The 17,792-nt window shown below is 28.6% G+C and overlaps 1 protein-coding gene across 2 annotated transcripts in view; it reads right to left on the bottom strand.

Moving 5' to 3' along the window:
• Positions 1 to 174: 174 nt before the first annotated feature.
• Positions 175 to 17,792, bottom strand: part of LOC116773564 (TLR4 interactor with leucine rich repeats-like) — a 52,474-nt gene continuing 34,856 nt past the window's right edge. The window contains exons 1-12 of one of the 2 annotated variants that reach the window (XM_032666043.2): positions 14,611 to 14,728; positions 14,280 to 14,430; positions 9,419 to 9,635; positions 8,977 to 9,095; positions 8,593 to 8,736; positions 7,749 to 7,896; positions 7,387 to 7,515; positions 6,268 to 6,459; positions 4,906 to 5,261; positions 4,154 to 4,356; positions 2,854 to 3,003; positions 175 to 2,700 (exon numbers count right to left, since the gene is read on the bottom strand). In XM_032666043.2, coding sequence (XP_032521934.2) covers positions 2,142 to 2,700; positions 2,854 to 3,003; positions 4,154 to 4,356; positions 4,906 to 5,261; positions 6,268 to 6,459; positions 7,387 to 7,515; positions 7,749 to 7,896; positions 8,593 to 8,736; positions 8,977 to 9,095; positions 9,419 to 9,635; positions 14,280 to 14,429 — 2,367 coding nt within the window. In that variant the 5' untranslated portion in view covers position 14,430; positions 14,611 to 14,728 and the 3' untranslated portion in view covers positions 175 to 2,141. Of the gene's footprint in view, positions 2,701 to 2,853; positions 3,004 to 4,153; positions 4,357 to 4,905; positions 5,262 to 6,267; positions 6,460 to 7,386; positions 7,516 to 7,748; positions 7,897 to 8,592; positions 8,737 to 8,976; positions 9,096 to 9,418; positions 9,636 to 14,279; positions 14,431 to 14,610; positions 14,729 to 17,792 lie in introns of those variants that run through there. The other variant, XM_032666042.2, reaches the window with a different exon arrangement.

Here is a 17,792-nt window from a genome sequence, read left to right as displayed (position 1 = left end):
ATAGGGAGGCAACTAAATTTTGCCCATTGATTTATCTAAAATATATTTTGGAAAACATCTTAATTTAATCAAAGTTCCGTGAACACAAGTCTAAAATCCGAATCGTAAAATAACAAATATCAAATTCACAACCAACCATAAATAATAGTGAGAATTCAAAAACAAAACACTATATATTCGTTAATGTTTTATTAAAAATGCGATTTATAAATTATTATTTACATTTATAAACTAATTAAAGCGGAACCAAAGTTCATCATACATTTACAAACGTAGCGAAAAAATGTTACAATAATTACAAACGAACAGACAAGTTGTTAATCACTTAAATAAAAGTAAATACATCTATTAATGACTCTCCTAAAGTAATCCTAACCTAGATAACGTTTTAGATTTCATTGCCTCATTGTAAAACATAGCTTATTAAATTAACCAAATGATAATTCACCTTAATTATGTAATTTTAATAACAAATTAAACTCACTATTGACACACGACAATACATTTAAAGACGACAGCTTTCAAAGAGTCAATATTTTCTGGGAAACAAAATCTGATTTATTTATAAATGGAAATACATACGTACCGATCTATTTATTATCTCATGTTTGTTGTCAAAACAGAGTGTACACATGGATGGAACATTGAGAATATGAAAATACTATACATTTTATCAATACACATACTTACAAAATATTCAATTTAAATAAGCAATATATCAACACTTATACGAAACGATATGCTAACAACTGTACTCATATATTTATGTCATTGAATTTTTCTTAATTAATATTCATTAAAATCTTATACAAGCCTCGAGTTAACGTGTCTATTATTAGTAAATAAATATAAAACTTATTGAAAATATTACATAGGAAATTAATTTTACTGACAATGACATTATTATAATAAAATAAAGATTACATCTCTAATTTGTTACCAAAACATTTTGCAAAAGATTAGCATCTTTATCGTTTCCTTCTTAATATTGACCTTTAGCTGGAATTGATAATATTTTTTTTTTGTTTTAAACATATAATTCATCCGAGTCTAATAATGTTATAATAAATATAAGATAATTATTGCTAGAACTTACGGAATAGATCAATAAGAAATGAGTATTAAGTTGGAGACATTCATTCATATTTACCAAGGATTAATTTATTATTTTTCCATATTTACTTCTATAATTCACATTAAAATATCTGATATTTAGCAGAAAAGTGTATAAAATGAAAAGTATCTCTTTTAATCTCTACAAATTAATAAAATCGATAAAATAAATTATTTCCGACATTTGCGAGGAAGAACAAGATAAGGATCGTAGATAGGTTTTATTTAGAGCTATTGTTATTATTTCGAAATCTTCAACATGAAATAGTTGTTCTGTTAAAATATTGACATTAATATGCCTGTCTCCGGAACAACCCAGGATCTTTACCTAGTGATATACTGCTGTATCACTGACAACTAATTTAAACCATGTAATTTTTTAGAGTTTGGTTAATAAATAAGCCACATTTTATAAAATCGTAAAAACCTTCTAACGACATGTCAATTTACAAATTTATCAGACTATCTGGACTTTAATGATATTCCGAATTTAATAGACGATTTAAAAACAACTCTTATCTGTACATTTATTTATAATTACAAATATATATCATTTTGTACGATATTTTTATTATAATATCTATTTAAAATTTTGACTAAAATTTTCAATATTAATTATTGACTGTTTTAACCCAAAATATAAAAAATACTATACAAACAAAACTTTAAAAAAAGAAGATTTGTAATTTCTGTATATAGTATAATAATAAGACGATTTAATAATAAATTGAGGCCTCGAGTGTGTTTGACACGATTCTTAAAATTGTTATTTTTTAGCGACTAGTTACGATAAACTAAGTAAACTATAAAAATAACAAAACTTTATCAGACTACATTAAACTAGATTTAAATATATTCCAAAATAAAAACGCAGTCAATAACAATTTACTCATAACCCTTTTGTCATTATAACAATTAAATTATCTAAAACCATAAGAATAATTCAGTTTTTATGATGTATGGCTGAATAAAAAACGCTTATTATTTGAGTAGATACTGAAAAACTACAGGACTTTAAATGTCCTCATTCATACTTTAGATGTAGCTGTAGTTGTCAACATTACGTAACTAGCTCTTGTATTTTCCTCTGCGACTGGCTCAGGCCTGAAACATCTATGGGTTTGAAATTCTGTAGGTTTTTTCAACATCTTTCTAACAAACCATACAAGAGCTATAACGATAATCATTAGTCCTAAAGCAAGTCCCACTAGAGCCGTGTTTAGATTTTTAAGTCCGGTCTTCATTTGTAAAGATCCAACTGGTTCTAAAAGTTGTGGGACAATGCAAATTTTATGTACACTGTCTGTTTTTAACTTGGAAATGGTTGCACATACTTCATATGGACCTCTTACAAAGCCTTCCATTGTTACTTCCAAGGTATCCTGACACGGCGTATCTTTTTGGGCCACTAAGGACCCTCTATCCAGAACTGCTAGAATTACATAGCAATTGTGTAGATATCTGTCGGGCATTGACACTCTTTGGGATCTTGGTAAAACGTATTGCTTTGGAGGCGGTATTCCCAAAACGGATATTAGGACAGTTAGCAATCCATCGCTGGTGATGTTAGATCGCACTTCGGAGACTCTGTAACAAAGTAAACTTTATAATAAACCATAATGGTACAACTACTTTGTTTTAAATGAATATATTACAAATATGTAATACTATTGTTTTAGTAATTATTACAGCTGTAAAGGTTTTTTTGTTTTATACCTTTAAAATAAGCAATAATATTACCTTATAGGTTCTAATATGGGCACAGTAATGGGTTCAGAGCGTACTGTGACATATTCTACTCGTTGTCTAACCAGAGATGGCGTCCCACAGCCCAAAACTAAGGCTATGGGCATATCTTTGGTATCCATTTCTTCCAGAGCCACACAAAAACTGTTTAAATAAAATTATTACAATTTTTTATTATTTTACTCAAAACTTAAACTTATCTATTACTAAACAATATACATATATATCTTAAATTATTTGATGACTATAAGATTACATATAAATGCAAAGTGATATATATGAGATTTTAGGTATAAAAAAACTATTTATATAAATTTTAAGAAACAAGATGTTTTTGGAATTGTTACTTTGATAATATTACTGTAACATTGTTAGGCGGTAGACGAAGTCATTCAGTTGTAAAAAAGGGCTTTTCTGTTATCTCAGAAAAGCGTTTTAGATTAGAGCTTAACGATAAACATCCGTTAAAAAAACTTTTGATTTATAATTTGGCTAAAAGTAACTGTTTCATAAAGTTAATGTTACTTTCAGAAAAAAAAAGTCTGTTTTTTCGATTTGAATAGACCATAAAGCATAAAAACTCGCGAAGTAATTCTAATTGACAATAATGTTATATGATGTAAAATCATCTAATCAAAAATGAGTTATGACTTCTAGAGGGCAAAAAAAGATGACCTAAAAACTCACTAACATATCGAAAACGGAAAAACCTCTGTATATTTTTTAAAAGTTTTATTAAAATGCCAAATTTATAACCTTGGATTTTTTTGTATTACAATTTTTTTTTTCTAATATTTAATTTTATTTTAAATGTTACATACACATCTGAATATGTAAATATTATTAAAATCCATTTTATACGGTCATGATGTAAAAGAAGAAGTGTAAAATTATATTTCAACAAATATAATTTTACACTTTCTTATACAATTTTTGCAGCCGCAAAATATATGGAAATCAAATATAAAAATATTTGTAATATCATGTAACTTACACATGCTTATGTAGATATATTATTAGTATCGTAATGTGAAGAGAGCCAATATATCACAAGGGTTATCATTGTAATTACTGACTTCCTAATAAATATATTACAATATATAGCAACATCGTGTTATGGACTTTGATGTGCAAATACATGGAAGACTTTATTAAGTAATCTGCACACATTGATTAATTATTTATTAAATGTCACTAAATATCATAATACCGATAAGAATAAAAAATAAATCAATAAACGTGTTTTTTACAATATTATTAAAATTTTATCCTATATTTCTGTATTCATACTTACGTATACTTTTCTAAGGGATCAATTTTAAAACCTCTTAACACGATATTGGCTGGTGGTGCTCTATGGCAGGCGATATGCTTGGGAAGACCACCAGCCTTGGAAGCTGTCACACCTGTGCACCGATATCGAAGAGTCGAGAGGGGTTCTATTGTCCAGGACAAATGTACTTCTTCATCATCATACCACGCATCCATCAAACGCACCTATACAACAATAACTACGGATATAAATCAAAATAAAATAAAATTCTTCAAAGCAAAAATATTTTTGTTATAAAAAAGTTAGACGTATTGAATTATTGAAAACATACCAGAAGATAAATCACAAACAATTCGAATAAAACTATCCAATGAACAAAAACTTCGATGCATAACAATAACAAATAAATCCTACAAATCCATAATGTATGTGAAGAAAATCAATGACATAGCCTTAAGTTCATAAAATAATTCAAGAGGAAGACAAAAATGAAGGCTATTATTAAAGTTTTCCAACTATTGCAGTGAAGTAGAACCTCCACTAGCCAGGTAAAACCTCATCATAATATTATAATGTCATTGAATTTGAATATCATGCGAGAGGGGACATTTTTATTAACATTTTCCGTTTCTGCGTGGATGACAAAAAGAGTTTAATTAAGTATTCAAGTAACGTTTCTATAAGTTTAATTTGAATTTCATAAACATAATATGTATATAATTATTTATTACAATGAAGATATAGATAATTTAAATTGAAATCACTTAAAATACCGTTGACTTAGATATCGGCAGATCTTCTTCCCCGGGAACTTCCATTTCCTCGTCATAAGCATCATCATCCAATCCATCAATTTTTTCACCATACAATAAATCATCAATTTTATCTTCATCTATAATATTATCATCTACTTTGTTATAATCATAGTTAGCTTGATCTATAGCTTTTTGATTCTCAACGTGGTCATCGTCACATAGCTTGTTTTTAGATAGTCGGGAAATTAATGCTCCTTCCAAATGAGGTGGCGTGGCACAAACTGCGGCTGATTTATCAGATTGAGGCAGATTTTTTGCCTCCCGCAACCACCTCGCAAAGCCGGCCATTAAGCAATCGCAATTAAGTGGATTATCTGTAAAAGAGAACGAATTTATCTTTATGAGTTCGTGAGTATAAATGGGTTGGAATTAAAATTAACGACAATCAAACAATTGTTCTTTGTTACTTTTATTTCTTTTGTAATCGATGCAGTTATTCATTGTTTTCATGTCAATTTTAATAATATTAAGTACTTATACTTCTTTTATTAATTATACAATGAAAACAAAATTTTATAAACGTAAACGTAAAAAACAAGTTAAAAAACTGTTTTATTAAAAGTCAGGAAATATTTTAATATTGCAGGTTAGATTTTTTCATCTAAAATATATCGTACGTGCAAAAATTTAATATATTTTATAAGGGTTGACTGCCATCGATATTCTTACATGCGGACCATAAATTATAAGGCATCAAAATATTTTGCTCAGAAAGTGAAGGCGCATCATAAAATTATTTTCCCATAAAAGTCTCATAAAGGAACGGCCATGAACAGTAGAGTCATGCACAAAAGCGTCGGGTGGCATTTCGACAACCGAACAAAGAGTTTACTACGACGCCACACAAAACGTCTGAAGCTAAACAATACCTATAACTATACACACAGTCTGCACGAATAACAAATTTTAATGTTATTTTTTTAACATTTCTACTTACTTCTAGTAAATTATTATGATTGCCCATCTAGCTTTCAAAAATTATGTACATTTCAATAATTATTATATATTAGTTTTTCACATTTTAAATGCTTAGTAAAATAAATAATTATCTCTTTGTGTTATATACAAGGGTTCCATTTTATTTTAACAGGAATCCTACATTTTCGTGTGTGACAAGAAAACCACACGTCATCCTATCGCCATTACCTTCAACATTGGAGAGTCCTTGTATCTTCAATCATCGATATATATTATTGTTATGGATCAGAATATCTCTTGTGATCCATGATGTGTAAAGGGTTTGGGTTCTAATGAAGAAAGTTACATGTTTGTCCCTAGCCATTCATACCACTTGTATTGAAGTTACGAGTATAGCCATACCTTCGATAGTGAATCTTCGCAGGTCTTTGTGGAGTGTTAGAGCACCATCTTCGATCATAGATATGTCGTTGTCATGAAGAAGAAGATTTGTTAAACGATTGAGAGCTTTGAGTGGGTCAGCTGACAATGATCGGAGGAAATTGTGAGATAAATCCAAATACGCCAAATTTGCTAGTTGAGCTAATGAAGCACCTGTCGAATTTCAACAATTAATTTTATATGCATTATGTTCATTAATATTTTTAATAAAAATGTACAGTTATAATTTTATAAATCTGCGTAATACTCGTACAAAAACAAAATTAACAAATTAACTACCTCTGTGCCAATTACGAAATTCAATTTGAAATAATTAAAATAACATACAATCACTGCATTTCATGTTATTTTCATTAAAAAAAATATAATTTACTTTACATTTCACGTAGAATGTTCGTAAACAAAAAGAGCCCCGCAAATAAATTCATATGCTTGTTTGAAATCTTTTCCTTTATTTCCAGAATTTCTACCTTTTTTTGTAACGGAAATTGAAACGTCAGTGAGTTCCATCGACAAAGAACTTTCCACAATAGACGCAATTCAGCGCCGGATCTAATCAAATTTAAGACGTCTAATTCTACATCATAAATTTTAGAGCGATAAAATTTTTGTTATACTTAAATCTCTTTTTAAGATGTTAACATATGTGTAATTCTTTAAAATATAAAAAAAATCTTCAAACAATGTATATATTCATCTATGTCATATCATTAGTGGAGGGAATGAATGAAGTCAATCTACGCGATTAAAACAACGCAAATCACGATACAATTTCAAACAGTCATTTTTTGATTTTGTACGCTTTTGTTTTCATAATATAGTTGCAAAAAATATGCAAAATTAATTAATAATTATTGATTTCCACAGTAATGTTATAGACTATTGTTATGTCAAAGTATCTTCAAAATTAATTTAGTAGGTTTTGATCAATGAAAAATCTAAATTTATACTTGTGTTATGTATAGTAGAATCTTATATATAATAGAGGGGGGTTTTCTCCTTCCAAAATCGAATTTCTTTTTTCAATAAACCCCATTTTTATAATACAACATTAGTCTCCCACAAATTAGACCCACTTACCGGAGACAGCTACAATTTCATTATGAGACAAATCCAAATGAGACAAGTTAGTTAAATGTTTAAACGCGTAATCTTCAAGCACATCTATTTGGTTGTTATGTAGATTCAATAGAGTCAAATTTGTAAGACCTGAAAATAATATATATCTATTAAATAAAGTAGGAACAAAAAAAGTCAATCCAGGATTAAGAACACACACACATGCACACAAACTCACATGTAATGTAAATAAGATAGTAAACTAAATAATTACTACACTCCATATATTCAAAGTAAGGGGCTTAAACTAATTCTATTCAGAAACTTCCTTGTTTCATTAAACTTAGAACCGGTATTACTCAAATACGATGTTAACAAGTCACCTGCAAGAGCCCCACGTCGTATACTCGCAAAAGTATTATCTGATAAATGAAGAGTCTCCAAATAGCTTAGTGAAGGCACTGTCGACGGACCTACAGGTCCTTCTAAGGCATTACTGGATACATCAAGTTCTTTTAACATGTTCGCTTCCTATAAAAATTATACATACCATATAAAACTTAAAATTCAAGACGCGTTATAAATATTTTATGAGTCGACCAGCAGCAATTCACATATCTGTATGTTTTTTTTTTATATATATTAAAAATATACTTTTGTATCATAAGTATAATAAATATATTTTATCGGTTCTAAGCTAGTGAACGCTTTATGAAAATATATTGTATCATTATCAGTATTGTGTAATGTTGATCTCAATTTCATTCACTTTCTCCATTAAAACGAAACAAAGGAGAAGCTACAAAGGAACTATAATACAAGATACAGACTTCGTTCTTGACTGTAGCACAGAGAACTCATCCATTATTCAGTCACATACAGGTTAGATTAGCTCTAGACGCTATTTTGATCAGCAACTGTGCTGCTGGAGTTAGTATTAAATCATACAATGGCATATAGAATCAGTTCTAACAATGAATCGTACTGCAATTATGATTCCTCAACTTTGTTGTTTGTTTGTAATAGACGAAGTTATTAAATATTTAATAAAAAAAAAAAGTAAATCTATTATTTTTGAGACTTCACAATAATTATAAATTAAACAATCATATTAAATAATACTCTGCCACTACTCATAAAACCATATTTTTCTCCTAAATGAGCTAAGTTTGCGACAAAAACGAAAGATTTTAAAAAGAAAATCAATGGAAAGTAAACCTTTCATACCTTTAAAGCTGTCAAAGCGGAAACTTTAAGTAGATTACCCCTTAACCTCAACACATTCAGTTTAATCAAAGGTTGAAAAGCTCCATCAGCAATGCTTGTCAACTGGTTATCACTTATGTCAAGGTAAGTAAGATTATGTACTCCCTGGTAAAGGAAATTTAAAAACCTTAATTGATTAAAATAAACATTAAATAACAACTAGATAAAATATATGAGAAAAACTTTATTTGCATTGATAAATGGTCAAAGGATCGAACTGGTAATACGGCTCACAGGTTGATGAGCTTCTGGACATAAGTAACTAGAGATGTTTAGAGTACCTTAGCATGGTATTTGCTTCAAAAATAATTATAAATTGATATGATTTAATAAAACATATATTACCTTGAACGAATTCGCATCCAAAGTGTGAATTTTATTATTTGAAAGATCCAAACGATCTAGATGTACCAAACGTACTATTGCCTCTGTCGGTACTAACGGCAATTGATTGTTAGGTAAACCTATATTTAACGTACAAATAAATATTTACATTGAAATGGCTGTATTTTCTTACTAGTATCAAATTACAATCGATCCAAAGTAAATTTTAATTAAAGGATAAGACAAAAAAAAAACTTTTTCTTAAGGTTTTTTAATTATATTTTACATAAGAAAATACATTATATATTTTTCATCTTTTTACTTAAATGTATATTTTCATTAATATCCATTAAACCTTTTAAAAAATTGCCAAATATCTGTTTATACGTATTATGTATTTACATATATACATAGACTACATTCACTTTTCAAACAATACCAGGAAAAAGATTTCAATACAAACCCAAGGCTAGTAAAGTTGATGATATGCTATTGAAAGCTCCAGACTGCACTCGTTTAATATCTCCAGATGATATAACCAGGCCGTGTAAGCCAACCCCCGCCAGTTCAGATACCGACGCGGATGTCAAAGAAGACAAGCCTCGTAAAGCACAATCAAGCAAAGATACAGCTGTATTTTTGTTCCTAGCTCTCTGCTCTCTTAAGTGACGACCAATTATCTGGAACAAAGAAATTTATTAAATACATTACTTTTCATTTCGTGACGATTGTGTCGAAAATGCAGTTAAACAACTTAAAATTTCGCCAGTTAATATACAAAGGTTTATACTAGCAATTTTAATTAAAATATAAATATTTTTTACACATTTGGCTATTTTAGTTTTTTTCTTTTAAATGATGAGATCTAAGAATTTCGCGAGTTTTATTCATTTAAATAAAACTGATATATTTAGCATATACTACGCGAATTTTATTATTTTAAAACTACATAATCCCGACGGTTCGCTTACTTTTCAGCAACCGTGATCACGGGCAGACGAGATTTTTCTTTTAAATGTACATATTTTTAAATATCATCGGAAATAAACAATGTTATCGATTTTAGTTAGGTTTGTTTTAAATATTGTGAATCTTTGATGAAAAATAAGCAAGAAAATCCTTCCATCAGCAAAATAAATATATGACTATGTAAATTCAACTTTTTGTTACACTATAGCTCCACTCAAATGTTCTTCTTATAAAAAAGGTCTAAAATTTATATAATAAAATAAAAATTATGCATGGAGCAATGTATTTTGAAAATGCATCAAATAATTATTAGTTATACGTTATATACATTATTGTGGTCACATAACTATTTGCTTTAAGCACACTATATATTAGATACTTACTTGTGATGTTGTAATCATGGCAGCGACATGCTTTCCAATTAGAGTTATATAATTATTTACGATGATATGTATATATTATTGTAAAGCAAAATCACCGCCCAAGGTTTCCAATCTTCTTGAAAAAATATTTTTTGATGTATGATATTGAATAACTTTATAAATAACATTAAAGAAATTAGTTTTGAAGAGGGTCAGGCTTGTGTCTATGAAGTTGATAAAACCAAGTCAGTGGATACCGAACTTTTTCACGTCAGTTCTGCCATTGTTAAGATAATTTAAGCCGAAAAGTTTAACATAAATAACAACACCTCGAACCTAGTTTAAGAATTATGGAATATAAATTGTGGTATTAACATTTAAATTAAAATGGACATGATCAAACATTTTTTGAATAGTGCAATTCTAAATTTAAATAGTGTCTAATGATTATTGAATACAAAATTTCAGAATCATTTGACAATTATTTTATTTTAATTTTTTCAAGAAACGACAGATTATAATGGTTCTTAAGATTTATATGCAATATAATGTTTTATTTGGCCTTCCTATACTTTTGTCTTCGGCTGTTTAAATTACATTTCTATCTTTTTAAATAGATTACAATTTTGTAGTTCGTTTTTATTATGAAGCTACCGTTATCAAAAAAATCAATAGTATATTTTAAGAATTCCAAATCTTTTATTTGTGTTTCCATATCAATTTAAAAACCTCGACATTGTAGAGTGAATGTTTTATTTCCGATCTATACTTTGTTTCTAACTCCGGATGAATCCATTGTTATATTTAGTCTTTCTATTTTCCCTTCAAAATTAATCTGTCAAAAGAAAAGTAGATTACAAAAAATGCCACGTAATTGTGTTTTGGAGACAGGGACATTTTTATTACAGAATGTAAGGATATTTTAGCTTTTTGTATTATATATTATGGGAAGGACATTCTTTAGCAATCTTTACGGCATGAATACATAAAAAATATGTCAAAAGTACACATAATTTAAATGTTAAATTATCTAATGAGAGTATTAAATTTGGAAATTATCTAAAAAGTTCCTAGGAAGCATCAAATCAGACGCCGTCACGTAAAGTAAAAATTTATCATCGTTCTGCTATGTTTTTTTAATATTGATGTGTTAAAGCGGGACAGTGATTTCGTTGATTTAAAAATGAACGCACAGAGGTCTAACTACCAATTGCACTCTGTGCAAGCTTTAAGTAGGTGTAATGACTTATTCCGAAAATTTAGACAACACAACTTCTAATTTAATAACTTTTCTTAGGTATTTCATGGCGTAAAATTATTGAAGTCCCAAAGTATAGGCAAATAAAGTACATATCATGCTATCACATCTTGATGCTGATAAACTTAATCCTCATTTTAACGTTATTAATATTCTGGATCCTCATATTAAGTTGAATAGTTGAAATTAAATTACACATTTTAAGATACTCGTCTCCACTTTTTATATCTCACCCGTTATTAAAACATCTATAAGACATAACACCCACAATAACTGCTTGCAACGGTAACTGTCACTCATATTATATATTATACATATATCATAGATCATCTCATATAGTTCATTACGTTTATCATAAATATTTTCTTCACTTCCGGCACTTTTCTATATTGTTCTGCCTACTCTCTTACCAATATCCCCAATCTCTCCTTAAGTTCCTACTCTCGTCCCACCTCAATATACCATTAATTTCCAAGAGTATGTAATTCACAAATAATTCTCCTGTTCCTTTCTGTGAATAATCATCTTGATCCCTTTCAATCAGGTTTTCATTTCCAACATGGCATAGTAAGTTTTTTGAAGGTAACAGAAGACAACAGATAATGTATGGAAGACCACCAAGTAACTAATTTGTATCGAACAACTTCAGAAATGTTTTAATCACTGTACTCCTATAAATAATTTCATTTTAGTTTTAATTGGTATGTCAGAGATCTTCGTTCTTTGAGCCACTTATTTCTTAAAACTCTTCGACATAGAACTGAATTTTATCTGACTCGTTTATTGTAACAGGATCTGGAGCGATTTACCAGAGTCTACCCCGCACCGTGAATGAAATCTTTCAAATATTATTTCAAGCAGCATTATTTTAAAAACATACTTCTTATACTTTATCACTTAGTTTTATTTGTAGTCATTTAATCTAGAGTCTAAGTTCCTTTACTCGTATTTACATATCACCCTACATATTTTTCTTTCATGACTTTTTGTTTATATTTCATACATGATAAGTTTTTTGCATAGCCCATACCTTTTTTTTTATTTTACATTCCCAAACATAGCTAGAAAAGAATGCATCTTAGCATAAACATAGCCTTTCAAGTATTATTTATACTATTTGTGCACAGAAAACAAATAAAAACAACAAATAAAACATACAGTTTTAATCAGAGCTTGGTTAAATTCTTATATAAATAAATATTAATATTATTCGTTCAACGGTATAAAAGATAATAATATAAAGACAATCATTTCACTTTAAACGAAGAATTTCGAATAATTTTATAATAAATTCTTCATATAGTGATTATCTTTCCAAAAAAGCCTTTGCTCTGCGGTAGACCTGGAATCTTTTAAATCTTAACCATCTCGAAGTTTTAGAGTAAAACTTTTAGCATCAACACTTTAACTTAAAACTTAGCATTTACTTATTTAATTGAACCCTAGACTATTCTTATTTTAATAAAACATACTATTATTCCCTTCCTCCCAACCTTTCGACTACAATTAGCCCGTATTGGTCTGCTGAGAACAAACAGATCGTAAAGAACCTGAAGTTTTTAACAAGGATGCGCGAGAATCTTTTTCTGCAAATGAGCACTTATTTACTTCTGTAATATAAAAGTTCATTGGAACTATTGTAAAGAATTTACAAATAATAGGAGAATTGCAGCAAAAAGTTTCGTTTCAAATATTAGTCATTATTATTAATTTTTTTCTCTGTATAATAAACATTTCAATTTGAATCCTTTATCCTTGTAATGCTTGATATGTTTGATATCTTCAAGCGCCGAAAAACTTCAAAGCATTTCATTTCCTTTAACATTTTAACAAAATTTTGTATGCAAAAGTGTTTAATACTTTGTGCGAAGGCAAACATCTCTAACTCATTTACATACATTGGTGAAAGGTTTATACGAAAGATATATTTTTTAGAATATCCATTAAAATATCCTAAATATCTGTTACATATATATTGTTTTAATTTTTATTTTATTTTGATAAAAGTGTATGAAAATGCAACATTGCATGAAATGAAAGAAAATGCAGCATTGGTTAGTTAAAGCGGCAGACAGAAGTAAATAAACAACTTGTTAAATTTTGTACATCAAACATTTAATCTCAATATATTTTCAAACATTTGATGTTGAAATAATTTTGACGAAACCATTTTCCACAAACAAACATAAGTTTCAAGATTGAAATTTCAGCGTAATAAATATAGCAAAGGTTGTGGAGTCAAAGACAAATATATTATAAAACATGCATGGAATATTTTAAAGCACAGAACTCAAAATGTTTGCGGTTGTATTCGTTAGTTTCACGCTTTGTTTGTCGTATTGGAAACGGTTTGGTTTTATTGCGAAGTATATAAGCTGTGAATACTTGGAAACTTTAGCTATCTTTGTTCCAGCAAGTTGTACGATACAAGTGTTCTCACTTATAGAAAGTCATATATATGTACAATTTTCTATATATATTATAAATCAAAGTCCTCAGTCTCGTCTGTGTATGTGTGTTTTATAAACTCAAATATTATAAAACTAATTATTATGCATGTACTTTCCACCAATGGCTTAGTTAATAAGGGATGTTTAAGTGTATAAGTTTTTATTTTTAGGTACTAGTATAAATTTGTTGCATATATCCTGAAAAACTATAGAGTTTTCGAGCCAAATTAGAAGCAGACTAGACTTGTTTAGTATAATCTTTATGAATATAAACAAATTTAATACCTGTAAAGCATTATGGTCGCCAGTGCATCTTAAAGTATGAGGTAAATCGCAGGAGCATTCAGCTAAAGGACGAGAACTTATTTCTGGGCAATGCCAATCAGACAGCACGCTTGAAAGACACAGTATTGACAGCGCCCCTGTTAGCCACATTCTGTAACAAAAGAAAATCGTGACAGTCAAACAAAAAATTATGACGGGCAAAATAGTTTTACATAATTAGAACAATCAACAAATAAAAACATTGATGTTACCAAAACACTCCCGCGATTACAGTGTGAATGATAACATAACATATAAGATAAGAGCAAATATGTACAATCGCTTAAATTACCATTAATTTTCTTTAAGACAACCGTCCCTTTTGTTTCCGCTGAAGTAAATATATCTTGAACGTTATAATGTTCAAAAAGCAATTTGTAAAGTACTTGTAAGAATTGCCGTTGCAGTGCGTGTGGCTGTGACGTAATGGTCTATTTCCACTAACTGACGACCGGATGCCATGACATCTTTAAGTTAGAAGCTGAAGCGATTTGTCTACTGTACATATTGTTGATCAAATAAATCGTTAACAGAATATTAATCCAATTAATTTTATCATTTTTCTTATTATAAGTTTTAAAACGTATAGAGAAAACAAAACGAGCTTGTTGAATTAGATTTCAATTTAACTTACGTCCAGCTAAAGTAAACGGAATTCGAACAACAACGTTTATAACTTTTTTATATGTAGTTTTAGAAGTGATTTGATATATTATGAAAGGCTCATAAAAGCGCGAATTATGAGAATCTTAAGATATTTTTATGATATACTTTCAATATTTTTTTAATACTTGCCATATGTTAAATATACTAGACCCTTTATTTCGAAGGCGTTTACATTTCTGTGTGTTTAATTTACGGAGGAATATATTTAATTGCACAACACAGTACCTCACATATTTTATTTTTATAAAAACTATCAACCAATCTTCCTACTTAATCCATAAATAAATTTTGGGGTAGGCACACTAATCTCAGGATTTGGGAATACCACAAATTACGAAAAATATTCTTGAATTAATGAATTAGACGAATCTTAACCTGAAATCGTAATATTTTCGAGAAATATCATAAACTTTATAAATTAAAACTTTTACATGACTTTTTGTTTACATTTCTCTCTAATTGAAAATAAATAAATTGCTTCATACATTTAATGTAACATAATGAAATTTATTTAAATCTAGCCACCTTGAGGACTTAAGTTTAAACTGTGATAGAATGATGGTCGGGCGTTGGCCTAGTGCTGAGATTTCCATCTCACAAGTGATTGATTCAATTGATAGTACCTTGAACAACGTCGATTTTGAGATATGCATTAGGTACTATATAATGTTGCATAAAATCCTCATCCACTTATTAGATAATCAAAGAATGATAAATTGAGAATTTCTTATATAAAATTCTCATTTTCTTTAGCTATAAGAAAATTTATTGGCTAATAAAATATAAGTTATTAAAACGATTTCGTCGAAGACAGTTTCTTAATTCTAATTTGAACTGGGAATTAATTTTTATGCTTCAAAGAAATTGGCCCCGGCTAATTCCAATAACTAATTTCAAATAGACGTATAAGGTAAAATTTCATCCCATTTACCTTAATTGCAATAATTAGACTGCCCTCTGATTCATTTACGTGAGTTTCATTTTAGCCGAAAAAAGTTATTCAATGTTATTACTGTTAAATTATGTACAATTTAGAAAATTCATTTTTATATCGCAATTATATGAATGATCAGAGACTAAAAAAATAAAATACTACTTACTACCACATCTATACAAGGATTTAGAGACAAAAATAAGTCTTTCAAGAATAATAACAATATCTGTGACAGATAACCGACACGTATTGTTAGTACCCACAAAATAACAAAATAGTTCTTGCGTTGAATTAAAACACAAAAATAATATTTTTAATCTGTAGTGATTTTATTTCAATACTCATCAGCTATTATTTCAATAAAACAACTTATATATTTTTGTAGGTACAAAGGTGGTACAGCTATACTAACTTACTCAACCAAGATCAAATGTAAATCAAATAAATCCTTATGTAACATACTTAAGATTAATATAAAAAAAATAGTCAAAATTTCTTTAAAAAAATGTTCCATTGCTAGGATTTTAGAGATAGTTTCAGTGTATTTCGGAGTCGATATAAAAATGCCTTAGAAATCCTAAAAGAAAAAAGATCTTTAATTTGGATACTCTATTTGTCTGATCCGTATTTTATGTACATGTATAAATATACATAAAAACCGTTCAACAATAGTAAGGCGTGGAGCGTTTACAATTTATAGGCTATTGCATTATAAGGGGGAGAAATTATCTTAATGGACTCAACTACTTAAGTAGAAGTGTGTAGCGAGAGCACGTTATATAGTTTTGAAGTTTCACAAAATAAATAATGATGCATAAATATATAAATAATAATTATATATGATCTCAAAGGTTTAGGATGAAACTACTGTCAAACTAAGGTTTGAGGTAATACTCAATATTACTTTTTACTTGATTTTCAGTTTCCTGATGAGTAACAGGATTTTTTGGAGTTAAACTGAGTATGAATATGTATGTTTGTTTATCCTGCACTTTAACAACATGAATATCAAACAAATGGATGCGATAGGTGTCTGTGATTCCACTTCAAAATTCCACACAAACAAACTTGTAAATTTACAATCAATGCATACGTAAATAAACAAATACCTATAAAATTTTTGTTGGTAACTAAAACAAAATTACATTTGATCAATTGGATTTCAAATAGTTTAAAATATACATATTTTATAGAGGTGAACTTTTTTAAGGGCAGCTTAAAACAAATTGCGAACCTTTTTACACCATTTATTAAATAAATACGAATATGATAACAGAAGAATTCAATTAACTATTAACTTTGAATCCAAAAATCTTAATTCTAGATCCACTAAGGTGTCAATGCTGTCTGATTAATAGCTTTAATAGAATTAGAAAAGACACATTTTTAACAATAACTATTTATTTCATTAATAGTTAAAATAAATAAAACCTTTCAATAATGTTCACATTAAGTAAATATTTGTAATTTTGATTAAAATATTGCATGGGAGGGCATAACTAAAACTGATACGGCTTTAAACTTAGCCACTGTTGAAGGACTGCGTATTAGTTTTAAACCACTAGAATAACGATACAATTTTGTGCCATGTGCACCACATTCATTGTCTACCGTCGACGACATTAGGATTTCACAATAAAAACCTTATTCGGAATAAAATGCATTTATTTTAGTTGCTGAACCAAGTATTTTGTTAGTCAGTTTCAATTCAGATAGTGCCGAAATAACCCGTTTTATTTATAAAATATAACATTGTAACTGTAAACAAACCTTTCAACTTGACAAAACTTAAAACTTTCCTTCGTTAACTGAGTCTTTAATTAAACTTTCGAGAAACCAAAGTAATTTAAAGCTAAGTCAAAATTTATAAGTTT

The sequence above is a fragment of the Danaus plexippus genome (assembly GCF_018135715.1).
Source record: "Danaus plexippus chromosome 22 unlocalized genomic scaffold, MEX_DaPlex mxdp_27, whole genome shotgun sequence".
NCBI classification, from domain to species: domain Eukaryota; kingdom Metazoa; phylum Arthropoda; class Insecta; order Lepidoptera; family Nymphalidae; genus Danaus; species Danaus plexippus.
This window is presented reverse-complemented; position numbering and strand designations above follow the sequence as displayed.